The sequence below is a fragment of the Esox lucius genome, chromosome 11 (assembly GCF_011004845.1).
Source record: "Esox lucius isolate fEsoLuc1 chromosome 11, fEsoLuc1.pri, whole genome shotgun sequence".
Classification (NCBI taxonomy): Eukaryota; Metazoa; Chordata; class Actinopteri; order Esociformes; family Esocidae; genus Esox; species Esox lucius.
In genome coordinates, this window is record NC_047579.1 from 54,197,864 (window position 1) to 54,221,004 (window position 23,141).

The 23,141-nt window shown below is 42.5% G+C and overlaps 1 protein-coding gene across 1 annotated transcript in view; it reads right to left on the reverse strand.

The window, feature by feature from the left end:
- Positions 1-245: 245 nt before the first annotated feature.
- Positions 246-23,141, reverse strand: part of gsg1l (gsg1-like) — a 40,145-nt gene continuing 17,249 nt past the window's right edge. The window contains exons 2-5 of the mRNA XM_013136162.3: positions 23,016-23,063; positions 20,829-20,981; positions 6,988-7,099; positions 246-3,241 (exon numbers count right to left, since the gene is read on the reverse strand). Of these exons, the coding sequence (XP_012991616.1) occupies positions 2,860-3,241; positions 6,988-7,099; positions 20,829-20,981; positions 23,016-23,063 (695 nt within the window). The 3' untranslated portion in view covers positions 246-2,859. The remainder of the gene's footprint in view (positions 3,242-6,987; positions 7,100-20,828; positions 20,982-23,015; positions 23,064-23,141) is intronic.

The window sequence follows — 23,141 nt, forward strand, 5'->3', positions numbered from 1 at the left end:
TGCATTATGAAACATTATCACATGTACAGTACATAAATCACTCTGCAATCAGATGTATTATGAAACATTGTTGCATGTACAGTACATACATTACTCTGCATTCAGATGCATTATAAAACATTATCACATGTATAGTACATACATCACTCTGCATTCAGATGCATTATAAAACATTATCACATATAGATTACATACATCACTCTGCATTCAGATGCATTATAAAACATTATCACATGTATAGTACATACATCACTCTCCATTCAGATGCATTATGTAATTTCCTTTGGGCGGCAGTGCACATTACATCCGGAAACAAATGGCAAATGCTTTATTAAAATCCACAAATTAGACTTACATTCAAATAGGATTCAAACCTTACAAAGCATTTTAGGCATCAACACATATATAGCACATGCACAGACACACATTCACAGACACGCACAAGCAAACTATAAAAAATATGCTTTTGCCACTACTGCATATCGCTATCCATATCAGTTTATTGCCATTGGTTCAATACAGGGAAGCAGGGGAGCTGCTTAAATAATATAGCTGCTCTCACACTGTAGTCCATGTCCAAATGACACCCTGTTCTCCACACAGCACACTACTTTGGAGGGAGCCTATTCTCCATAGGATCTGGTCGAAATGAGTGCACTATGTTGGGAGTAGGGTGCTATTTGAGACATGGGCAAAGTAGCAGCTCTAACTAAGTGACAGCTTTATGATCACCCACTGCCATATATTTTCCAACCAATTCAAGCCCTCCTCTGTGCAGAGCCAGGCTGGGGTATACCAAGGCTCTCATTCACACCATAAGACTACATTATTTGTACTTTTCAATCACCCTTGTTTGTCTAATAACATTTGTGTTTATTTGTGCCAAAATTTGTTTTGCTTAGACTCCTTTAAATGCTCAGTCTGATCGGGTACCCCCCCCCCCACAATGGTCTATTGTGATTTTACCACATTTGTGACATCACAGAGTATGTGAATGTGTATCATTCCACCAGAACATTCAAACTGCTGTTTATATATCTTACCCAAAAAGGGCTTGATGAGATAATTGTCACAATTCTGGTGTTATTTCAACCTCAAAGTGTGGAATTATCATGAAAAGAAAATATTATCAATTTGACTGTCAGAGTCTGATTATAGATATTTCTGAGTAAAAAAATAAGAAAGGGAGAAACTTTGTTTAAAGAAGCTTTAAATAAAAGATCATATTTTAAAATCAAATCCAGAAATGACACAGAGCCCTGGTCCAGAAATGAATAAGCCTTTAAAGGTAGAATCAAAGAGGTGACGTTGATCAAGGAAAAGCTGTGCATAAATTGAGGTGAGAGCGATGCTACACCTGTCTCTTTCACAGTGAGCCAGTATCTATACAAATCAAGCTCTTACAACACAAACACTGAAATAGCACAACATGAATGGACTCGATGTTGCAATGTGATCAGAGTCTTAAAAAGGCAGAAAATACTGCACTGTACAGCAGTGATTCTCAAACCCTTCCTCAGACACACAGACTTTCAACATGTGTGTTATAGCCTTGAACCTTCTGACCCGATTCTCTCAGAAGTGCTTCATAAGTAGTTGAAGTAACACTAAAAACAACAAAAGGTTTACTATTGCTGGTTTACTACTGTTTTCAACAGGTCATTTTAAGGTATATATTCATAAAAAAATATGAATATTAACGTGTTATACTGTACATAAACACTGGATACATAGCAACAGGTAAAATAAAGTGTACGGTTTTAGTTTTTCATCACCTGCTACTGTATACAAAGACATTCAAGTGAGAGAGAGAACATACTGAACAAATTCTCTATGAATTTCTAAACATATAAATATATTGTTTGATAAGCCTGCATGTTGATACTGTGCAAAAGCAGTTTTATTGTACATTTTATTGTCAAACATTGTACAGCATATTGTATTGTCTGGCAAATGTACTGTGTTATATTGTATTGTCTAGCAACTGTTCATCGTCATGAGGCAGTGTTAATGATCCTATTAAACATTCAAACATCGGATTAAAGCAAACACTTCTGAACATGAACCTTACATAATTATTATAAATATGACATCTTATATCTTGAAATATCATTTCTTTTTCTTGCACATTCAACATGAAAGTTGTAAGGGTGTGTTTCAACAATATCCATGATAATTTACTGAAAATACTGATGTATAATATCCCTGCACCCAACATCATTCATTATTACAACTCTTATACAGAAATATGTATTTCATATATTTAGTATTTGTTATATATACTTTCATAAATATACATTCATCTCCTAAAGCGTCGCTCTAAAAACAACCGTTCCCTATCACAGTACACAGGTCACAATATCCAATATATGTTGATATTCCTAAATAACCTGGAATATTTATTGGCGTTGCTGGTAATTGTAATGTTCTCATTACGTGTTCAGCATCTCTGCCCAGCCTTTTATTTGTCTGTTGTCATGTGTCTTCACAGGTCCTAAAATGCTTTTTTAGTGTTGGTTGTTCCCACATGTGTCCCACATGGCAGAAATCAGCAAACTGTCATTGGAGATACACCACCCTCCTCTGAATTTCTCCACCTGTCTCTTTAAAGACTTAAATTCTCACAGGACAGCCTATTCTTCACCGCTACAGACCCTCCCTCTGTAAAGTGAACGGAGAAAATGCTAAACTGTACGGAGATCATCAACACCTTCACTCTCAGCACTACGATTCCCACCTCCCAAAAATTCCCAGAGTTTCTAGAAATCCTGATTGGAGGATCCGATTTTTTTTTAAACCAACAAGCAGGATTTCTGTCAAAAAAAAAAGACTTTTAGGAGAGAGAATTTGGACCCCCTCTTAACATTGTTCCTCCCCCAGGGACCCGGAGTTCTCCCTCAGGTCGATGGAGCCCGAGGGGCCTCTCATTTTCCCTCTCCCGGGCCCTCCAACCAGCCCGGACGCAACCAGGCCAACACCCCCAGGCCCTTCAGATCCTCCAGGCAACCCGGCCACTCCTCCAGAACCCTTCCCAGGGTACACCTCAACAGAGCTGGATATGGACCGAAGGGACTGGTCCCTAAAGTAGTGGAAGGCCTCCTGGTCCAGGAAGTTCTGCTCCTCCCGGAGGCCCTGCTCAAACAGCTTGCGTTTGTGCCTGAACTCGATGACAGTCTTGGTGTAAGAGTTGAGGGTGGTGACGGAGGCCGCCATGCAGCACGTGAAGGACCCCCAAGCCAGACTGGGAGAGGGAGAGAGGATACATACTCATTACAGAGAGCAAGAGAGAAAAGGAGAGAGAGAGAGAGGGGGGGGAGTACAGATGAGCAGGGAGGGGGGGGGGTACAGATGAGCAGGGAGAGGGGGGGAGTACAGATGAGCAGGGAGAGGGGGGGAGTACAGATGAGCAGGGAGAGGGGGGGGTACAGATGAGCAGGGAGACGGGGGGGTAGAAAGAGGAAGTGGCATACTAATTGATAGAGGGTAGGAGTCAGGCTGGGGGGCAGGGGCGGGGGGGCTAGAGAAGGTGTAAGAACCCTGCGTCAGGCTGGGGGGAGGGGGAGGGGCCAGATGGCAAAGGAAAAATTAAGCAATTTCCCTGGATCCTGCTAGCAGCATCTGGACTGATTCAGTCAATGTAAAAACCTCCTCCTCCTGAGAGGGGTACAGATGGAGAGAGAGAGAGAGAAACAGGATCTGCAAAGCCCTTGGTTCCACCTCCTCTGGTCTGACTCTACATCTCTCCCCAAGCCCTTGGTTCCACCTCCTCTGGTCTGACTCTAGATCTCTCCCCAAGCCCTTGGTTCCACCTCTCCTCTGGTCTGACTCTACATCTCTCCCCAAGCCCTTGGTTCCACCTCCTCTGGTCTGACTCTACATCTCTCCCCAAGCCCTTGGTTCCACCTCCTCTGGTCTGACTCTACATCTCTCCCCAAGCCCTTGGTTCCACCTCCTCTGGTCTGACTCTACATCTCTCCCCAAGCCCTTGGTTCCACCTCCTCTGGTCTGACTCTACATCTCTCCCCAAGCCCTTGGTTCCACCTCCTCTGGTCTGACTCTACATCTCTCCCCAAGCCCTTGGTTCCACCTCCTCTGGTCTGACTCTACATCTCTCCCCAAGCCCTTGGTTCCACCTCTCCTCTGGTCTGACTCTACATCTCTCCCCAAGCCCTTGGTTCCACCTCTCCTCTGGTCTGACTCTACATCTCTCCCCAAGCCCTTGGTTCCACCTCTCCTCTGGTCTGACTCTACATCTCTCCCCAAGCCCTTGGTTCCACCTCTCCTCTGGTCTGACTCTACATCTCTCCCCAAGCCCTTGGTTCCACCTCCTCTGGTCTGACTCTACATCTCTCCCCAAGCCCTTGGTTCCACCTCTCCTCTGGTCTGACTCTACATCTCTCCCCAAGCCCTTGGTTCCACCTCTCCTCTGGTCTGACTCTACATCTCTCCCCAAGCCCTTGGTTCCACCTCTCCTCTGGTCTGACTCTACATCTCTCCCCAAGCCCTTGGTTCCACCTCCTCTGGTCTGACTCTACATCTCTCCCCAAGCCCTTGGTTCCACCTCCTCTGGTCTGACTCTACATCTCTCCCCAAGCCCTTGGTTCCACCTCCTCTGGTCTGTTGGCTTTCTCTATCCCTGTGGCAGGGTATTTGCCTAAGGTATTCCTACTCAGTCCAAAGTGCTCTTTAGAAAGGCAGGTTTGAAAATATATATGGCAATGGGAACAGCCAGCACTGGCTTGTAAAAATCTTTCTTAATACTGGAGGCAGAGATAGAACACAATTAATCCACACATTAATCTCACCCCTGAGAACTAGATTAAGGGTTTTATTGCCAACAAGCCCAATGCTGTTACTTATGTTCTTCTGCATGAGTGTTCAAACACCTATTCTGGATAGATGTTATGAATTTATTAATTACCAACACCAATCACAGCATGCCAATTTACTTAACCATTACATCACATCCAATAATGTCCTGTACTAAAGAGCCATAGAGGAATCTAACACACACACACACAAACACACAACCACACACACATTAATCCTTGCTATACAAATGGGAAAATCAAAATGTATTTTCCTAAAAATAGCTTACTAATCCCAAAACTAACCTCAAAACATTGTCCTGGTTTAACCACAGTTTGCAGATGTTTTTTTGTTCTCATTCATATAATAAAATCTGAGTACAAACACGTGTTTACTTTGCATTTCAGTTTGTCTGTGTAGTTGCCTTGGATAACACTGGTCTCATTCATCTTATTTTACATATTGACCTAAGTGCCTTTAATCAAATGTGAAATGTGTGAGAGGAATAAACAGGCTTGTCAATTTACAGACTGGTTATGTATGGTCTGGCGATTATTGACATGCCATGAACAGTCCACAATAACAGTCCGTAATGCAGGGGTTTTATGTCTGCTTGTTTTCAGGACAGTTCAGACACGTGTCTTTACATCAGTGTGTAATGTGATCCTGTCAGGGTTGCATTCGAAATGTAATCCATCACAGTTACTTGTTACTGGTGAAAAATTTTAATAAGTTACATAACATCTAGAGTACACAGTATGTAATCTGATTACTTTGGTTTCTTCTGCGTTACTTTTACAAATTTTATTGGGAGACATTAGAAGAAAACCAGTGGGGTTTGGGAGGCTCCAGGCAAATCCCACCCCTACCCAATCCCACACACAAACACACACACACACTCAACCACCTACGAATGCTTCTCTGTCCCTGAAATCACTCCAACCCCTGTACAGACAGTTACTCACAAATGTAATTCTGTCGGTCCCCTATTCACCTATCGTCTGACCACAGCTAAATGACCTGACTCAGAGAACAACACATGTACATATGCAAACGTGGGTGTGTGTGTCTGTCTGTCTGTGTGTGTGTCTCAGACAACACCTGTCTTGTCTATCTCCCGTTGTGGAATTAGAGGTGGAAAGCCAAGGAGAACCCAAGGCAAACTCATTAACCAAGGCAGACTCCCAATTGACCCCCTACGTCCTCCTAAGTGCCCTGATTTAGACGTGGCCCAGAGGGAAGCTGTAGGGCAGAGTTATGCACTATACAGGGGACAGGGCTCCACATGGGATGTAGAAAGCTTCCAGAGAAAACAGCCACATCACCGCTGTGAGGAAAACCTGTTATCTCCAAAACAGAAAGGCTTTCAGACAAGGAAGAAAATCACCATCATTTTTAGCATTAACAAACATAAAAATGATTACCCTTTACAAGCTGTTCTGGTTTCAGGAGGAACTGCTCAATAACTAATTACAAGGTTTCATTGAAGGGTAATGATATCTGTTTGTGTTTGTAAATAGCGTTTGATATGGACATAATGGTTGGTTGCCAGCAGGTTTCTATGGAGATGTTGCTTTTGTTCTGAGATGGAATTCGCGGGTATAGAATGACCTGGACTGAATAGAAGTCATAGAATGTTTAGTGGATTCTGTTATCAGTGGTTAGGTAGTATCCACGGGTTGCACATTTCCTTAAAATATTATTTTCAATGTTTGTTTTAGGGCTCATGACCAGCTGAGCATTTTACAGTGGTTCAAAGTATCGTGGCTGATGAATATTTGGTATGAAGTGCATCACTGATGCTTGAAAACATATCTCTATATCGTCTCTATAGATTGCGATGTCAATTAGTAGCTAAATATTTTAGAATCAATATGATGTCACAAGACTATTTTCAAATACAATATAACTTTAGCTAGCCAGCTAAGATTAAGTCCACGAAATCAGAGCTACCTAATGTTTGCTCGCCAGCTTACTTTGGCTATTAATTGTTTGCCAAATATTTGGCTACTTCACAAATAATATCATATATTTTAAATCCCCTTGTTTATTTAAATCAGTAATAAGCCCCTTGGTAACCATGGCATCAACGTGACCAGTCATTGATGAGGCATCCAAGGAAAACCAGTTGATCAATTTCTTGACAGTAACACCAGCAATCACATCCAGTCTACTGACCAGAAGGACCATCCGTAGTCCCAGGAGTGGGGCCGCCAGTCTTCAGGGCCGAGACTCACTGTGATCTGGAAGACCTGAGTGAACATCATGTGGGCCACCATGCCGAGTAGACCTGAGGAGACATAAACACACACACAGAGATATACACACACAGATATACACACGCACACACACACAGATATACACACACACACACACAGATATACAAAGATACACACAGATACACACACACAGATATACACACACACACAGAGATATACAAAGATACACACAGATACACACACACAGATATACACACACACACAGATATACACACACACACAGAGATATACAAAGATACACACAGATACACACACACAGATATACAGAGATACACACACACAGATATACACACGCACACACACACAGATATACGCACACACACAGAGATATACAAAGATACACACACAGATATACAGAGATACACACACAAAGATATACACACACAAATATACACACAGATGCAAACACAGACACACACAGACACACACACACACACACAGTATTAAACAGTATGGAACACATTTCTATGAGTGAAAGACACACACAAACCATAAAACATGCCTACACACACCGATTCAACCTTCCCTCACCACCATTACATTGGAACTGTACCTGTGCAAACCACTGGTTTTGTGGTTTCCATGTATACACATATTTGTAGTTAGAACTTTGGTAATTTCCTACAACTCCCAGGATCTCCCTCTGTCTAGCTGTCCCTCCTCTACTAACTCCACACCAACGACTGCACCTCCAACAAGGATATAGACCCTCATCCGTCTACTAACTCCACACCAACGACTGCACCTCCAACAAAGATATAGACCCTCATCCCTCTACTAACTCCACACCGACTGCACCTCCAACAAGGATATAGATTCTCATCCCTCTACTAACTCCACACCAACGACTGCACCTCCAACAAGGATATAGATTCTCATCCCTCTACTAACTCCACACCAATGACTGCACCTCCAACAAGGATATAGACCCTCATCCCTCTACTAACTCCACACCAACGACTGCAACTCCAACAAGGATATAGATTCTCATCCCTCTACTAACTCCACACCAACGACTACACCTCCAACAAGGATACAGACCCTCATCCCTCTACTAACTCCACACCAATGACTGCACCTCCAACAAGGATATAGACCCTCATCCCTCTACTAACTCCACACCGACTGCACCTCCAACAAGGATATAGATTCTCATCCCTCTACTAACTCCACACCAACAACTGCACCTCTAACAAGGATATAGACCCTCATCCCTCCTCTAAAAACTCCACACCAACGACTGCACCTCCAACAAGCATATAGATTCTCATCCCTCAACTAACTCCACACCAACGACTACACCTCCAACAAGGATACAGACCCTCATCCCTCTACTAACTCCACACCAATGACTGCACCTTCAACAAGGATATAGATTCTCATCCCTTCTCTACTAACTCCACACCAACGACTGCACCTCCAACAAGGATATAGACCCTCATCCTCCTCTACTAACTCCACACCAGCGACTGCACCTCCAACAAAGCACCTGTAAAGTCATTCAAGTTTGCAGATTCCCCTACTCATGTTGTCGCTAACATCCCTGACAGTGACAGGTCTATGTAGCATGAAAGACAGCACCTCAGCTGCTTGGTGCAGTCAGTCAATCAGGTTAGTAATATGGAGAAATCCTTGGAGGAAGTGGTTGACTTCTGGACGTATGTGGAAATCCCACGATTTGCATGCGCACAAAATGATTGGGATTTATCAAACTGGCCTACACTACACATACTCATGCTTCTTCTCATAACTCAGACCCATACTGTACTTCTATACTTCTATATTCATGTACGCAGAAGTACTATACTGTACTTCTGCGTACATGAATGCCTACCCCTATAAGGTATCCAAAATAACCCAATTGAATATGTAATTTCAGTCGATACACGAAGCAAGGTGGAGAAAATACATTTCCCATAATGTGAACTTCAAATTATATTATCTGATAAGGAATATAAAAAGGTGTAATTTTTGGAAACGTAACAAGTAGCCCGACAAGTAGTCATATACACTCACCTAAAGGATTATTAGGAACACCTGTTCAATTTCTCATTAATGCAATTATCTAATCAACCAATCACATGGCAGTTGCTCCAATGCATTTAGGGGTGTGGTCCTGGTCAAGACAATCTCCTAAACTGAATGTCAGAATGGGAAAGAAAGGTGATTTGAGCATGGCATGGTTGTTGGTGCCAGATGGGCCAGTCTGAGTATTTCACAATCTGCTCAGTTACTGGGATTTTTACGCACAACCATTTCTAGGGTTTACAAAGATTGGTGTGAAAAGGGAAAAACATCCAGTATGCGGCAGTCCTGTGGGCGAAAATGCCTTGTTGATGCTAGAGGTCAGAGGAGAATGGGCCGACTGATTCAAGCTGATAGAAGAGCAACATTGACTGAAATAACCACTCATTACAACCGAGGTATGCAGCAAAGCATTTGTGAAGCCACAACATGCACAACCTTGAGGTGGATGGGCTACAACAGCAGAAGACCCCACCGGGTACCACTCATCTCCACTACAAATAGGAAAAAGAGGCTACAATTTGCACGAGCTCACCAAAATTGGACAGTTGAAGACTGGAAGGATGTTGGCTGGTCTGATGAGTCTCGATTTCTGTTGAGACATTCAGATGGTAGAGTCCGAATTTGGCGTAAACAGAATGAGAACATGGATCCATCATGCCTTGTTATCACTGTGCAGGCTGGTGGTGGTGGTGTAATGGTGTGGGGGATGTTTTCTTGGCACACTTTAGGCCCCTTAGTGCCAATTGGGCATCGTTTAAATGCCACGGCCTACCTGAGCATTGTTTCTGACCATGTCCATCCCTTTATGACCACCATGTACCCATCCTCTGATGGCTACTTCCAGCAGGATAATGCACCATGTCACAAAGCTTGAATCATTTCAAATTGGTTTCTTGAACATGACAATGAGTTCACTGTACTGAAGTGGCCCCCACAGTCACCAGATCTCAACTCAATAGAGCATCTTTGGGATGTGGTGGAACGTGAGTTTCGTGCCCTGGATGTGCATCCCACAAATCTCCATTAACTGCAAGATGCTATCCTATCAATATGGGCCAACATTTCTAAAAAATGCTTTCAGCACCTTGTTGAATCAATGCCACGTAGAATTGAGGCAGTTCTGAAGGCGAAAGGGGGTCAAACACAGTATTAGTATGGTGTTCCTAATAATCCTTTAGGTGAGTGTATATACTCCATTGCAAAACATGGTTGTTGATCATATAAGAAACTGGTCAGAGATCAGTCAAGGTGGATGCGAAGAAACATATCAATACAGACATAAAATCAAAGTGAATTGGTCAAGCCCAGTTCAAGTCATGTGGGTCTAGGACTTAGCTGTTATTTTTGCTACAAAACAAATATCTGCAGTGGCATCCCAGAGTGGGGTTGCGGGGCTCTGCAGTTGGGCAGCGTTCCGTATGCTATCCAGTGAGAACTGTACCGGGTCGTGGTGGTACAGCTGAGACAAGATCTGTTAAAAGAAACAGTAGCCTACAGAAGGTATATAAAATTTCAGACGTTATATAGAAGATCAATGACTCTTGGAAAGACCTTGTGACCAAATGATTGTTCCATTTTAGAGGAATGCATTTTTCTTTTGGTGCTGCATTGCAATAGCCTACAACTTTTATTTTGAGTAGGCCTATTGGCTGTTTTATTCGATCTGTGGTGAATAAACAAACCTATTTTATGTCCTATTCATTTTTCATTCAGTGCGAATTTAAAATTCAAAAAAATTTTGAAATGTATTGTCAATTTAGTCAAATTAGAAATTGTGTGAAAATGCTGTAGCTCATTCAGAAACACAAAGAACCACCAGGTCCTAAAAGTGAGCATCTTTAAATGTATCAGCATATTGTAGTGTATGGTAAAATGTGCAATATCAAATGTGTTGCTTTACGCACAGGCACATGGGGCTATTGTTCGTCTTGTTTTCAAACTGTATGGATATGCCCAGTGAAAGGGCTTCGTTTTACAACCTACTGGTTCCAATAGTTTTTGGATCAGCTACAGGCTGTCGGTTTTTGACGATTGCTATATCCATAGCCTATAAACCTACGATGTTGCAGGAAACTGCGTAGGTTATTCATATTTCTATTGATAAGATTTTTCCTGTTTGTTTCAGTTGACATTCCTCTACCAGCTTTTCCGAAATAGCATGGTATTTCTCCAATTCAACCGCTAGGCTGTGCATATGCATGAGTTGAAATTACACACACTTTCCCGTCAAGTTCAACATTGATAAATGCCAACTTTAGCATATAATTCTGGCGTACGCATGGTTTAGGCACATTTGGTGCGTATACACGTTAGATACATGGCCTATTAATCCATCAGATCCATCCTCACTTCGTCCATCACTACCTGGCGTTGGTCTCCATCTACTCTCTGCTGAGGTAAACTGCCATGCATTGTATAGTCCACAGTAAAGGACGTTGGCTGCCGTGTGGCCTTCAACAAGGACCTACATGACTGAAGTGCAGGAAACTGTGAAGACGAGAGCAATGTTGACCCCTCCAATGCTGGTCATGTGCTGTTCCAAAACTGACCCCCCCAGTAGTGACCCCCAAAATGATCCAATCCTGCCAATCCTGCCACCTAAACAGCCCCTATACCTGCGTTATGGCCCTCAGTACCCTGTCCTCTACCCCACAGAGACTAACAGGATTACATCGAGACACCCCCTAGCTGTTAACTGTAACCTGCTGCAGTGTTCTTCCCTAAACCACTGCCAGAGCCCATCCCTCTGTATCTGCATCTTGTAGATGGAACTGTAAATCTGGCAGTCCGCTCTGGTGAAGTCAGCTAGTGCCTGACAGTTTATGGGAATCCCTCGCTATGAAACTCCAGCTGTGATGAAACGATACGCTCAGTGATGATTTAATGCCATATGCAAGGTGGACTGGGTGTCTATGCGGTGGACTGACTAGGAAACGTGAGAACAGACATTGGGTCAAATTCCCCATCCCCTATTTCTCATGCTGTATTGATTATGCACATCAGCCATCTATATCAGCTGTCATATATTTAATTAGATATGGCCAGGCAATTAGTCATAAATATACCAGTCAAAAGGAGAACACTATATAGGACGCATGAGGCCATTTCACTCTGAGAGAAACAGCTGTCCTGAGGCTATAGCCGAGATAAAATAAAACAGCCAGGACCCTAACCCTGCACTGGAGGAGAAATGACATACATACAGGCATAGCATTCTGGTAGTGTGAATGTCAGACTGTGGAAGCAGTCATTAGTCACTGAGGTCTGTGGGGGAGAGCTGTGATGTTGACCCGCTCTGAGCTAAAGGAATGACAGACTGGGTGACAACTAGAAGAACAGGGGAGGGAGGGATGGAGGGAGGGAGGGAGGGAGGGAGGGAGGGAGGGAGGGAAAGGGTGAGAAAACGGTCACAGAAACAGAGGAAAAGCACTCAGGCCCCGTTGTGAAGAAGATAAAGGAGAAAAAGACTAGAGACAAATGTGTAGGAGAAGAAGAAGAGCCATGATCAAGAGGATCCAGTTACGTGTTGTTCACTCTGGTTGAATTCTGGTACCAAATATGAGCCAATCACTTACAACCAACTAGCCAATGTCGCGTTAGATGGTCATTCTCAAGCAAATGTTGTCATAGCAACAGTTCTCTTTCGTTAAGGATTCCTTGCGACTCCTGCTTCACGTAAACAGTCGGCTCATTCTGAACATGCAATCATTAGTTACTAGCGAGTGATAGCGACACAACAAGCAGAGTGTCTTTTTAGCTATGGATTTATTGAAATGGCGTTAGCTTTTTGTCGTCAATACTGTGACCAGTTTCCTGGAACACTATACAGGTTACCCCAAATAGTTAGACCTTGGAAGTAAAACAAAAAATCATTTTTTTTTAAGCACTTTTCTACATTTTAATGTGTTACAACAGTCCATTGGGTCAAGGTGAAAAACCTACAAATAATTTACAAAACAGAAGATAATGCATAATATGCATAATAATTCACCCCCTTTAGTCAATATTTTGAAGGGGCACCTTCACCAGCATTAACAGCCAGGAGTCTATCTGGGTCAGTCTCTACCAGCTTTGCCCATCTGCACACAGATGTTTCTGCACATTCTTCACTGCAGAATGGCTCAAGTCGGATGAGGACCTTCGGTGAACTCTTTCCACACATTCTCAATTGGATTTGACTAGGCCACTACATGACATCGTCCTATCTGTTTTTAAGCCTCCCCAGTGAGGCTTTGGCTCTATGTTTGGGCTCATTGTCCAGCTTGCAGATTCATCTTCTCCCATTCTACATCTTTTGCACAATCAAGCAGGTTTTCTTCCAGGATTTCTCTTGACTTTGCTGTGTCCATTTTGCCCTCTATCTTCACAAGCTTTTCTGGGCCTGACGCAGAAAAGCATCCCCATATTACAATGCCGCCACCACCATGCTTCACGATATGGGCGGTGTTGTCAGTGAATCTGCCTAGCTTGTTCTAGGCAGATTCACAGTGTTACATATTCTCTCCATTTGTTAATAATGGACTTTACTGTGCTGAGGGGGAAAATGATGACATTATGGACTTTTTTTGTGTTGATTAGTACATGTTATAATTTGTAATAAGATGTGGATGTCTGTGTGGGTGAACCAGTGTATCAGCAGAACATTGATGTGCAATTGATAACACAAATCAGGGATGCTACACTAACAATTAGTGCTGATACCGGCACAACACCCCCCCTCCCTTAAAACTAGACATGAAACGAGATAATAAAGTCCTTGTTATTCTCACAGAAGTGTTGTCATGGCAATGTCAATGATTCCAGGTGGATTGTGGGCACTTTCAGCTCTAAGAGCCTCATCGCTGTGAGGAAGTAAAAGAAGGGTTGGTATAGCATAGCAACACAACCTTCACTTTTCATCAAGAAGATTCGGAATAAACTTAACACGGCCTCATCTGGGCTTCTGAGGAATCCCCCTGAGTACATCTGGCAAGTGATGTCAACTTCCAACATAGATGAGAGAGGAGAGTCAGAGAAAAGGAGAGTCAGAGAAAAAGAGAGGGAGAAGAAATGAGAGAATAAGTGAGATGGATGGAAAGAAAGAGAAAAAGAATACCCTAACCCATACCCGTACAGCCCCACCCGTACAGCCCCACCCGTACAGCCCCACCTGTACAGCCCCACCCGTACAACCCCACCTGTACAGCCCCATCCGTACAACCCCACCTGTACAGCCCCACCCATACAACCCCACCTGTACAGCCCCACCCATACAACCCCACCTGCACAGCCTACACCCATACAGCCCGATCCGTACAAACCCACCTGTACAGCCTACACCCATACGTACTGGCCCACCCGTACAGCTCCACCTGTACAGCCTCACCTATACAACTCCACCTGTACAGCCTCACCCATACAGCCCCACCTGTACAGCTCCACCTGTACAGCCTCACCCATACAGCTCCACATGTACAACCTACACCTGTACATTCCCACACATACAGCTCCACCCATACAACCCCACCCATACAACCCCACCTGTACAGCCCCACCCATACAGCCCCACCCATACAGACACACCCATACAGCCCCACACGACAGCCCCACCCGTAAAACCCCACCTGTACGGCCCCATCCGTACAATCCCACCTGTACAGCCTACACCCATACGTACCGCCCCACCCGTACAGCCCCACCCCTACAGCCCCACCCGTACAGCCCCACCCCTTATCGCACTGTCCTACATCTAAAGACTAAAAATTTTAAGATCTGTGGTAAAAATAAAAACAACACATCCTTAGTCATAAAAACCCTCCTCAAATTGCATCACACAGAAAATATATATGGAGTAGCTAGTTCCATTTTCTAGCATGAGGGGTCAAACATACACATTTTAATATATTTCTATTTTATAACTGTCAGGTCCTGGCAGATGCCTCTAGGCATATCTGCATTATTGTTTCTGTTCTCCCCAATTAGAGAAAGCTGTGTCTTATTGTCTCTAACTGGGGACCCTATCTAAGTTGTTCTGTTTGCCTTTCAGTTTGTTGGTCATTGTTTTGAGTTAGCTGTCTGGGTTGCTGCTCTTCAGTTCTGGTTTGTATCTCTCCTTTTTTCCCTGTTAGTTTTCTGAAAGAAGACCATTAAAAGGATGTACTTCAGCTCTGTGCTTCTTGTCCTGCCTCTGAAATGTGACAATAACTTTTATTCGCAACTTTCCCTATTCGTTTAAACATTCTCATATCTCTAGCAAAGATGATAACATACAAGTAAGCAAGCAAGTTTATTTATATAGCATAATTCTTACATAGAAGCAATACAATGTGCTTTACAATAAAAAGAAACATATAAAAATGCAATAGTATTAAAACAGTCAGACAATTCTCTAAACCAGCTGTCTCCAGAGGAACTGAACATGAACTTCAACACCCCAGTATCTCAATCCTCACATTCCAATGCTAGGATGAACCCGTCAGTCCTTTTGTGAGATCATCTTTGCATCGATGTCTTACTTGGCTCTCTCCAGGGGCATATTTAGGCCATGTCTGTACATGCTTTTTATTTTCATCCTCAATGAATTACAGTTACCATAACTGTTTACTGAACCACCCTGGTATATCAATCCTCACGCTCCAGCACTTGGATAAACTCGTCAGTCCTTTTGTGAGAAAATACCCTACATCGATGTCTAAACAACAGAACAAGAACTTACATTATAATAATCAATTTGCTTTACAAAGAAAAAGAGAAAATGTAAAAATAAAATAGCATAAAAACAAGGTTGATATTTATTAACAATATAGTATCAAAGAAATCACACTTTTACCCCACCACCCAGGGGAAAGGGAGGAATGGTATTTCCCACCCACATCTGGAACCAAATTTTAGGGCCTGATTTTCCCCCAACCAATTTTTTATGAAACACGTCTGGCTGTCATGCTACAGACATGGTGCCAGCCATTGGAAACCACAAGAAACAACAAGGTAGTCCAGATAAATGACTAACATGTTTAGTTATATGATGTGAAGAAATAAAATCAGCTACCGTCATGACTTAAAAAGAACTCAACATAGCCACTGACAAATGCCACTTGCAATAAAAAAAAGAAAGTAAGAACAGAATTTCAGAAAGAAATGGTGTCGTCCTTCATGTTAGCCATTTAGATGTACTGCCGAATTACGTTAATGAATTTCTTACTGTGCCATCCATAGTGCTACCGTCACACCATGATTATGATGTGCCCTTGGCTACATTTATCTCAATGAGCTGGTGAGGTCTGCAAAATCATACCAGACTCTGAAATCAGATGTGACAGAATTCAGGAACGGAGGATTATGTCGCATGTCACTACTTTTCAGGAGAGCTGTTTGTAAGAAGAAAAACATTCTGGAACATTTTGTATTTTTTTGCGGAAATGCCTTCTTGAAGATGTGAACTTTCATGTGACTTATTAACAAACTAGTATGTGAAGTGTAAATACGAACAAAATTTTTAACTCAAACCCTTGTTTAACCAGCGTAAAATTCAGGACTTTTCCTGATAGACATGATTGGCTGAGATAATGAAGGGGCTGGACATGCTGAGTTCTCTTTTGTCTATCAAGTCACCAGCTTTTGTCATAACGCAACTACTTATTCAGCAAATCGATTCAAACATGGACAACTGTGAACGTGTTGATAGAGCTCTCAACCAGATCACTGCCTTGATATAGCTGGTGTGGTCAACAAATCTGAGTAAAACAATGGTCCACGAACAATGATGCACAGATTCTTGGTGTATTCAACACCTTGAGTGTGAACGGTAGGGAAAACACAAAGCTTAAAAAAACGAAGTCACCAGACCAAATGAAAAAGGACTTTGTATGTAATGAAGTGAAATTCTGTCTGCCTCTAAACATTCCTACATGTATACCGGTAAGTTTAACGTTTACTAGCTAGCTACAGATAATTCCTTTTCAGAAGCTTTTCAAAGTCCTTTTCATTGCTAATTATCTATCTATAGCTACTAATGTTACGTTTAAAGTTAGCTAGCTAGGTAACAATGTTAACTTACCAGATAACATTTCCTGGTTTCTAGCTTGTTCGTTGGGTAGCTAGCTTTTCACGATAGTGAGCATGTCACTTAGTTTGATAATAAGCTACCTGACTGACCGGTCATTCATCCAGATGTGTGTGATTATGCCTAGCTATTATGTATACATTGTCTTTACTAAAATGAGCAAGTCACTTAGTTTGATTATTAGCTACCTGATTGACCATTCATTCATCTGATTCTGATGCGTGATGTGTACAACCCAGTCCATCAGTACAGTAAGACTGTTAAACAGCTCAGTGGCAGTCCACCTGCACCTTTCACTGTAGGTACTGTTTATACCTGATGTATCAACTGCTTATGAAAAAACTTTAATTTTATTTGGTTTGATATATAGGACCCTATTCCTGAATTCTGTCACAAATGTTTGCTGGGAGTTTGATCCCTTGTTTTCATGTATTAATTAAATGGTCAGTTTCAACATCCATTACATGCTGGTTTGTATTGATACTGTATGTTTGTAACCACAGAATTCCTTTGATGTTCCTTGTTTAATGTGTTCAGAGTGTAAAGAATGGGGGAAACCAGATCAGTGTGAGCCAAAGTCCTTAAATGATGGAAACATCTCTCCATTCTGAAGGTACAATCAATTCTCCAAAAGTTGAAAGCATTGGGTTGTCGTTGGCATGCCCTCAAGGACCATGAAAGGAGCTGAAATGATGTACACTCTGGGAGAGATTATTATTTGTGGGACCATTGTGTTTCCTTGTCTTTTGGCTAATCACCAGTGGTATCATTGGTAAAAGATTAATAAGATTGACTGAATATTAGCTAATGGCTTGTAGTGAGTTTCATGTTCGATTGTAGTGAGTTTGCAGGTCATTTGTTGTGGATTTTTGTTTTAGATTCCATCACTCACAGTTGAAGAGTACCTATGATAAAAATTACAGTCTTCTACATGCTTTGTAAGTGGGAAAACCTGCAAAATCGACAGTGTTTCAAATACTTGTTCTCCCCACTGTAACCCTGCTTAAACATCCGCACCACAAGGCTATAAACAAGGACTTTCTGGGTAAAAAAGAGCCTTGTAATCCAGATGGTTTGAGGGCTGTGTTCACAAAAGCAAACAGATGCCACAGAGCCCCAGGAGAGCAACCCAATCAAATAATGAGGAAACAAAAAGAGAACTTTGTGACACATTGGAAAGAATCAAACCCCCAGAAAACCTAACAAAACGGAAAGAGTTTGTATTAAACAGACTCAAAATAACTGACCACTGTGACTCACCCAACATGGGACTCACCCAACATGGGACTCACCCAACATGGGACTCACCCAACGTGGGACTCACCCAACACGGGACTCACCCAACACGGGACTCACCCAACATGGGACTCACCCAACGTGGGACTCACCCAACACGGGACTCACCCAACACGGGACTCACCCAACACGGGACTCACCCAATGTGACTCACCCAATATGGGCACCTAAACTGCACTTAAACACTTAAACTGGTCCATACAGGGACGTCACTACAAATTAATGGATGGGGGGGGCTAAGCCTCGTTTTGGGGGGTCTGGGCATACTCCCTAAAACATATTTTCATCATTTATTTTTAGAGTAACAATGGGTGTAAAATCTATCAAAATAAGGTTATTTTTGGTCAAGGTTGGCTAAAGGTATACCTGTCCCATATGTTTTGTTAGAAACTGATCTAATATGACTTAAATTATATCCAAATGAATACAGGTGCTAGTCATAAAATTTGAATATCATAAAAAATATGATTTATTTCAGTAATTCCATTTAAAAAGTGAAAATTCATTCCACACAGACTGATATATTTCAAGTGTTTATTTCTTTTAATTTTGATGATTATAACTGACAACTAATGAAAAACCCAAATTCAGTATCTCAGAAAATTAGAATATTGTGAAAAGGTTCAATATTGAAGACACACTCTAATCAGCTAATTAACCCAAAACACATGCAAAGGCCTTTAAATGGTCTCTCAGTCTAGTTCTGTAGGCAACACAATCATGGGGAAGACTGCTGACTTGACAGCTGTCCAAAAGATGACCAACAATAGGGATAACCGCACCCTGGACTGGATTGTGAAACAAAACCCATTCAAAAATGTGGGGGAGATTCACAAAGAGTGGACTGCAGCTGGAGTCAGTGCTTCAAGAACCACCACGCACAGACGTATGCAAGACATGGGTTTCAGCTGACGCATTCCTTGTGTCAAGCCACTCTTGAACAAGGTACAGCGTCAGATGCGTCTCGCTTGGGCTAAAGACAAAAAGGACTGGACTGCTGCTGAGTTATGTTCTCTGATTAAAGTAAATTTAGCATTTCCTTTGGAAATCAAGGTCCCACAGTCTGGAGGAAGAGAGGAGAGGCACAGAATCCACGTTGCTTGAAGTCCAGTGTAAAGTTTCCACAGTCAGTGATGGTTTGGGGTGCCATGTCATCTGCTGGTGTTGGTCCACTGTGTTTTCTGAGGTCCAAGGTCAACGCAGCCGTCTACCAGGAAGTTTTAGAGCACTTCATGCTTTCTGCTGCTGACCAACTTTATGGAGATGCAGATTTCATTTTCCAACAGGACTTGGCACCTGCACACAGTGCAAAAGCTACCAGTACCTGGTTTAAGGATCATGGTATCCCTGTTCTTAATTGTCCAGCAAACTCGCCTGACCTTAACCACGTAGAAAATCTATGGGGTATTGTGAAGAGGAAGATGCGATACGCAAGACCCAACAATGCAGAAGAGCTGAAGGCCACTATAATAGCAACCTGGGCTCTCATAACACCTGAGCAGTGCCACAGACTGATCGACTCCATGCCACGCCGCATTGCTGCAGTAATTCAGGCAAAAGGAGCCCCAACTAAGTATTGAGTGCTGTACATGCTCATACTTTTCATGTTCATACTTTTCAGTTGGCCAACATTTCTAAAAATCCTTTTTTTGTATTGGTAATATTCTAATGTTCTGAGATACTGAATTTGGGATTTTCATTAGTTGTCAGTTATAATCATCACAATTAAAATAAATAAACATTTGAAATATATCAGTCTGTGTGTAATGAATGACTATAACATACAAGTTTCACTTATTGAATGGAAGTACTGAAATAAATCAACTTTTTGATGATATTCTAATTAAATGACCAGCACCTGTATATAAACGTATCCTCTGTCCTCATCCATCCAACACCAACAAAAGGCACAAAAACAGCTGTTCTATGTAGGCAAAATACTTTTGTCAACTATAGATTATAGGTAATTAACATCTAAATACGGAACAAATTCTATTTCTAAAAGCGATTTCTCTGAATCATTTTCTGAATAATTTCAGAACAGATTTAGTCATTAGCCTAATAAATTAAGTTATAAAACTAAATTATCATAATTTTAAAAAGAAACATTTAATAACTGCATATTCCTTCTTCTGAGCAGAATAGGTTGCACTTCAAACCCAAACAAACACAAATCTGTGGAACACACAGTTTCGCAACATGTGATGTTTTGAAACCGAATATTTTTACATAACTAATCTGGAACACTCTATTGGCTTATCCAACAGCAATTTTGAAAAACATCTTCTTGTACCAAGTAATCATTTGATCAAGTCAGTAATCATTTGATCAAGTATGTGTGTGTGTGTGTGTGTGTGTGTGTGTGTGTGTGGTACCTGAGAGCACGGTGAAGACAGCAGCAAAGGCATTTAGTTTGAGTCCGTCGATCAGGTTGCTGGAGTGGAAGAGCTCAAGGCACATGAGACTGAATCCAACCAGCAGAAGCATGATGTAGAGGATCTCTGACACTACTGACAACCATAACACACCTGAAACACACACACACAAACACATGATGTAGAGGATCTCTGACACTACTGACAACCATAACACACCTGAAACACACACACACACACACACACACACACACACACGATGTAGAGGATCTCTGACACTACTGACAACCATAACACACCTGAAACACACACACACACACATGATGTAGAGGATCTCTGACACTACTGACAACCATAACACACCTGAAACACACACACACACATGATGTAGAGGATCTCTGACACTACTGACAACCATAACACACCTGAAACACACACACACACATGATGTAGAGGATCTCTGACACTACTGACAACCATAACACACCTGAAACACACACACACACACTGTCTGTCCCTCTGTGTCTGTCACTCTCTGTCTGTACCTCTGTTCTTTTCACTCTCTGTCTGTACCTCTGTGTCTGTAACTCTCTGTCTGTACCTCTGTTATTGTCACTCTCTGTCTGTCCCTCTGTGTCTGTCCCTCTCTGTCTGTACCTCTCTGTCTGTCCCTCTGTGTCTGTCACTCTCTGTCTGTCCCACTGTGTCTGTCCCTCGCTGCTGTCTGTCCCTCTGTGTCTGTCACTCTCTGTCTGTCCCTCTGTGTCTGTCCCTCTCTGTCTGTCCCTCTCTGTCTGTCCCTCTGTGTTTGTCACTCTCCGTCTGTCCCTCTGTGTCTGTCCCTCTGTGTCTGTCACTCTCTGTCTGTACCTCTGTGTCTGTCACTTTCTGTCTGTCCCTCTGTGTTTGTCACTCTCTGTCTGTACCTCTGTGTCTGTCACTTTCTGTCTGTCCCTCTGTGTCTGTCACTCTGTCTGTCACTCTCTGTCTGTCCCACTGTGTCTGTCACTCTCTGTCTGTACCTCTGTTCTTGTCCCTCTGTGTCTGTCCCTCTGTGACTGTCCCTCTCTGTCTGTCCCTCTGTGTCAGTCCCTCTCTGTCTGTACCTCTGTGTTTGTCACTCTCTGTCTGTCCCTCTGTGTCTGTCACTCTCTGTCTGTACCTCTGTGTCTGTCACTCTCTGTCTGTACCTCTGTGTCTGTCCCTCTCTGTCTGAGTTCATGTGTTTGTCCCTTTGTGTCTCCCTCTGTGTCTGTGACTCTCTTTCTGACACTCTCTGTCCCTCTGTGTCTGTCTCCCTGTGTCTGTCCCTCTGTGTCTGTCCCTCTGTCTGTGTCTGTCTGAGAGTGGGCTCAGTCTGAATAGCCTGGTGATATCTTTTCTGTAGTAGCTTGTTGTTTTGCTGTTAACATCGTCCCCAGGGAGACATGCAGAAATGCATGGTTGTCAAACTGCAGGATGCACAACCAGAACAACTCATTTTGGGACGACTGTGTCTGATTTTGGATGTAGACACGAGCTCACAGAAAATGTTTCAAAAATATCTGATGGGGAGAGAGATGTTGATAAGAAGAATTCCTCCATGTACTAGACTTCACTACATGTCCATGCTTCTCTCTTCTGTTTCTGACATGTATCAGACAGTCCAGATGCATTTCAGACTTGATCTGCTAATATCTTTTTTTAATTATTTCAATAAAAATTGTGGATCCACAGAGTAGCACAAACATGCCTTCAGGGGGAAAATGTTAATGAAACTCACGTGAAAATAATTATGATATTTTTTTGCCATCCAATTTTCTGTTCATCTTCAGTGAGCCTGAGCACTCAGCAGTGAGTAGATATTGATTCTGTTTCCTTACAGTTCCACGGAAGGAACGCCTTCAGAGACACTTGGAATGTGGCCCAGGAACACGAGGAATTATTCAGAGGTGAACCTCTGTCTCTCATTACAAAATAATAGGCTGCCTGTTTTAATCAAGCCTAGTTAGCCATCAGTAATATATAATACAGTGTGCACTCCTTCACTTGTAACTGTAAGGCCATTGGATTGATGAAGGCACACACTAGAGATAAATAACATTACTGTATTCAAGTTTAGCTATTAGTCAGTCTAAACTCCAGGAGAAAGTCTGTAGACTAACCACCACATGCACATGCGCACACACACACACACACACTACTCACCTCTCTCTGAGGCTGGAGCCAGATCGATGAAGCTCCGACACTTCTCACCTGAGAGAGGGACAGAGTGAGAAAGCGATGGATGGATGAAGGAAAACACAATAACAGTTGAAATGTTGATAATTCTTG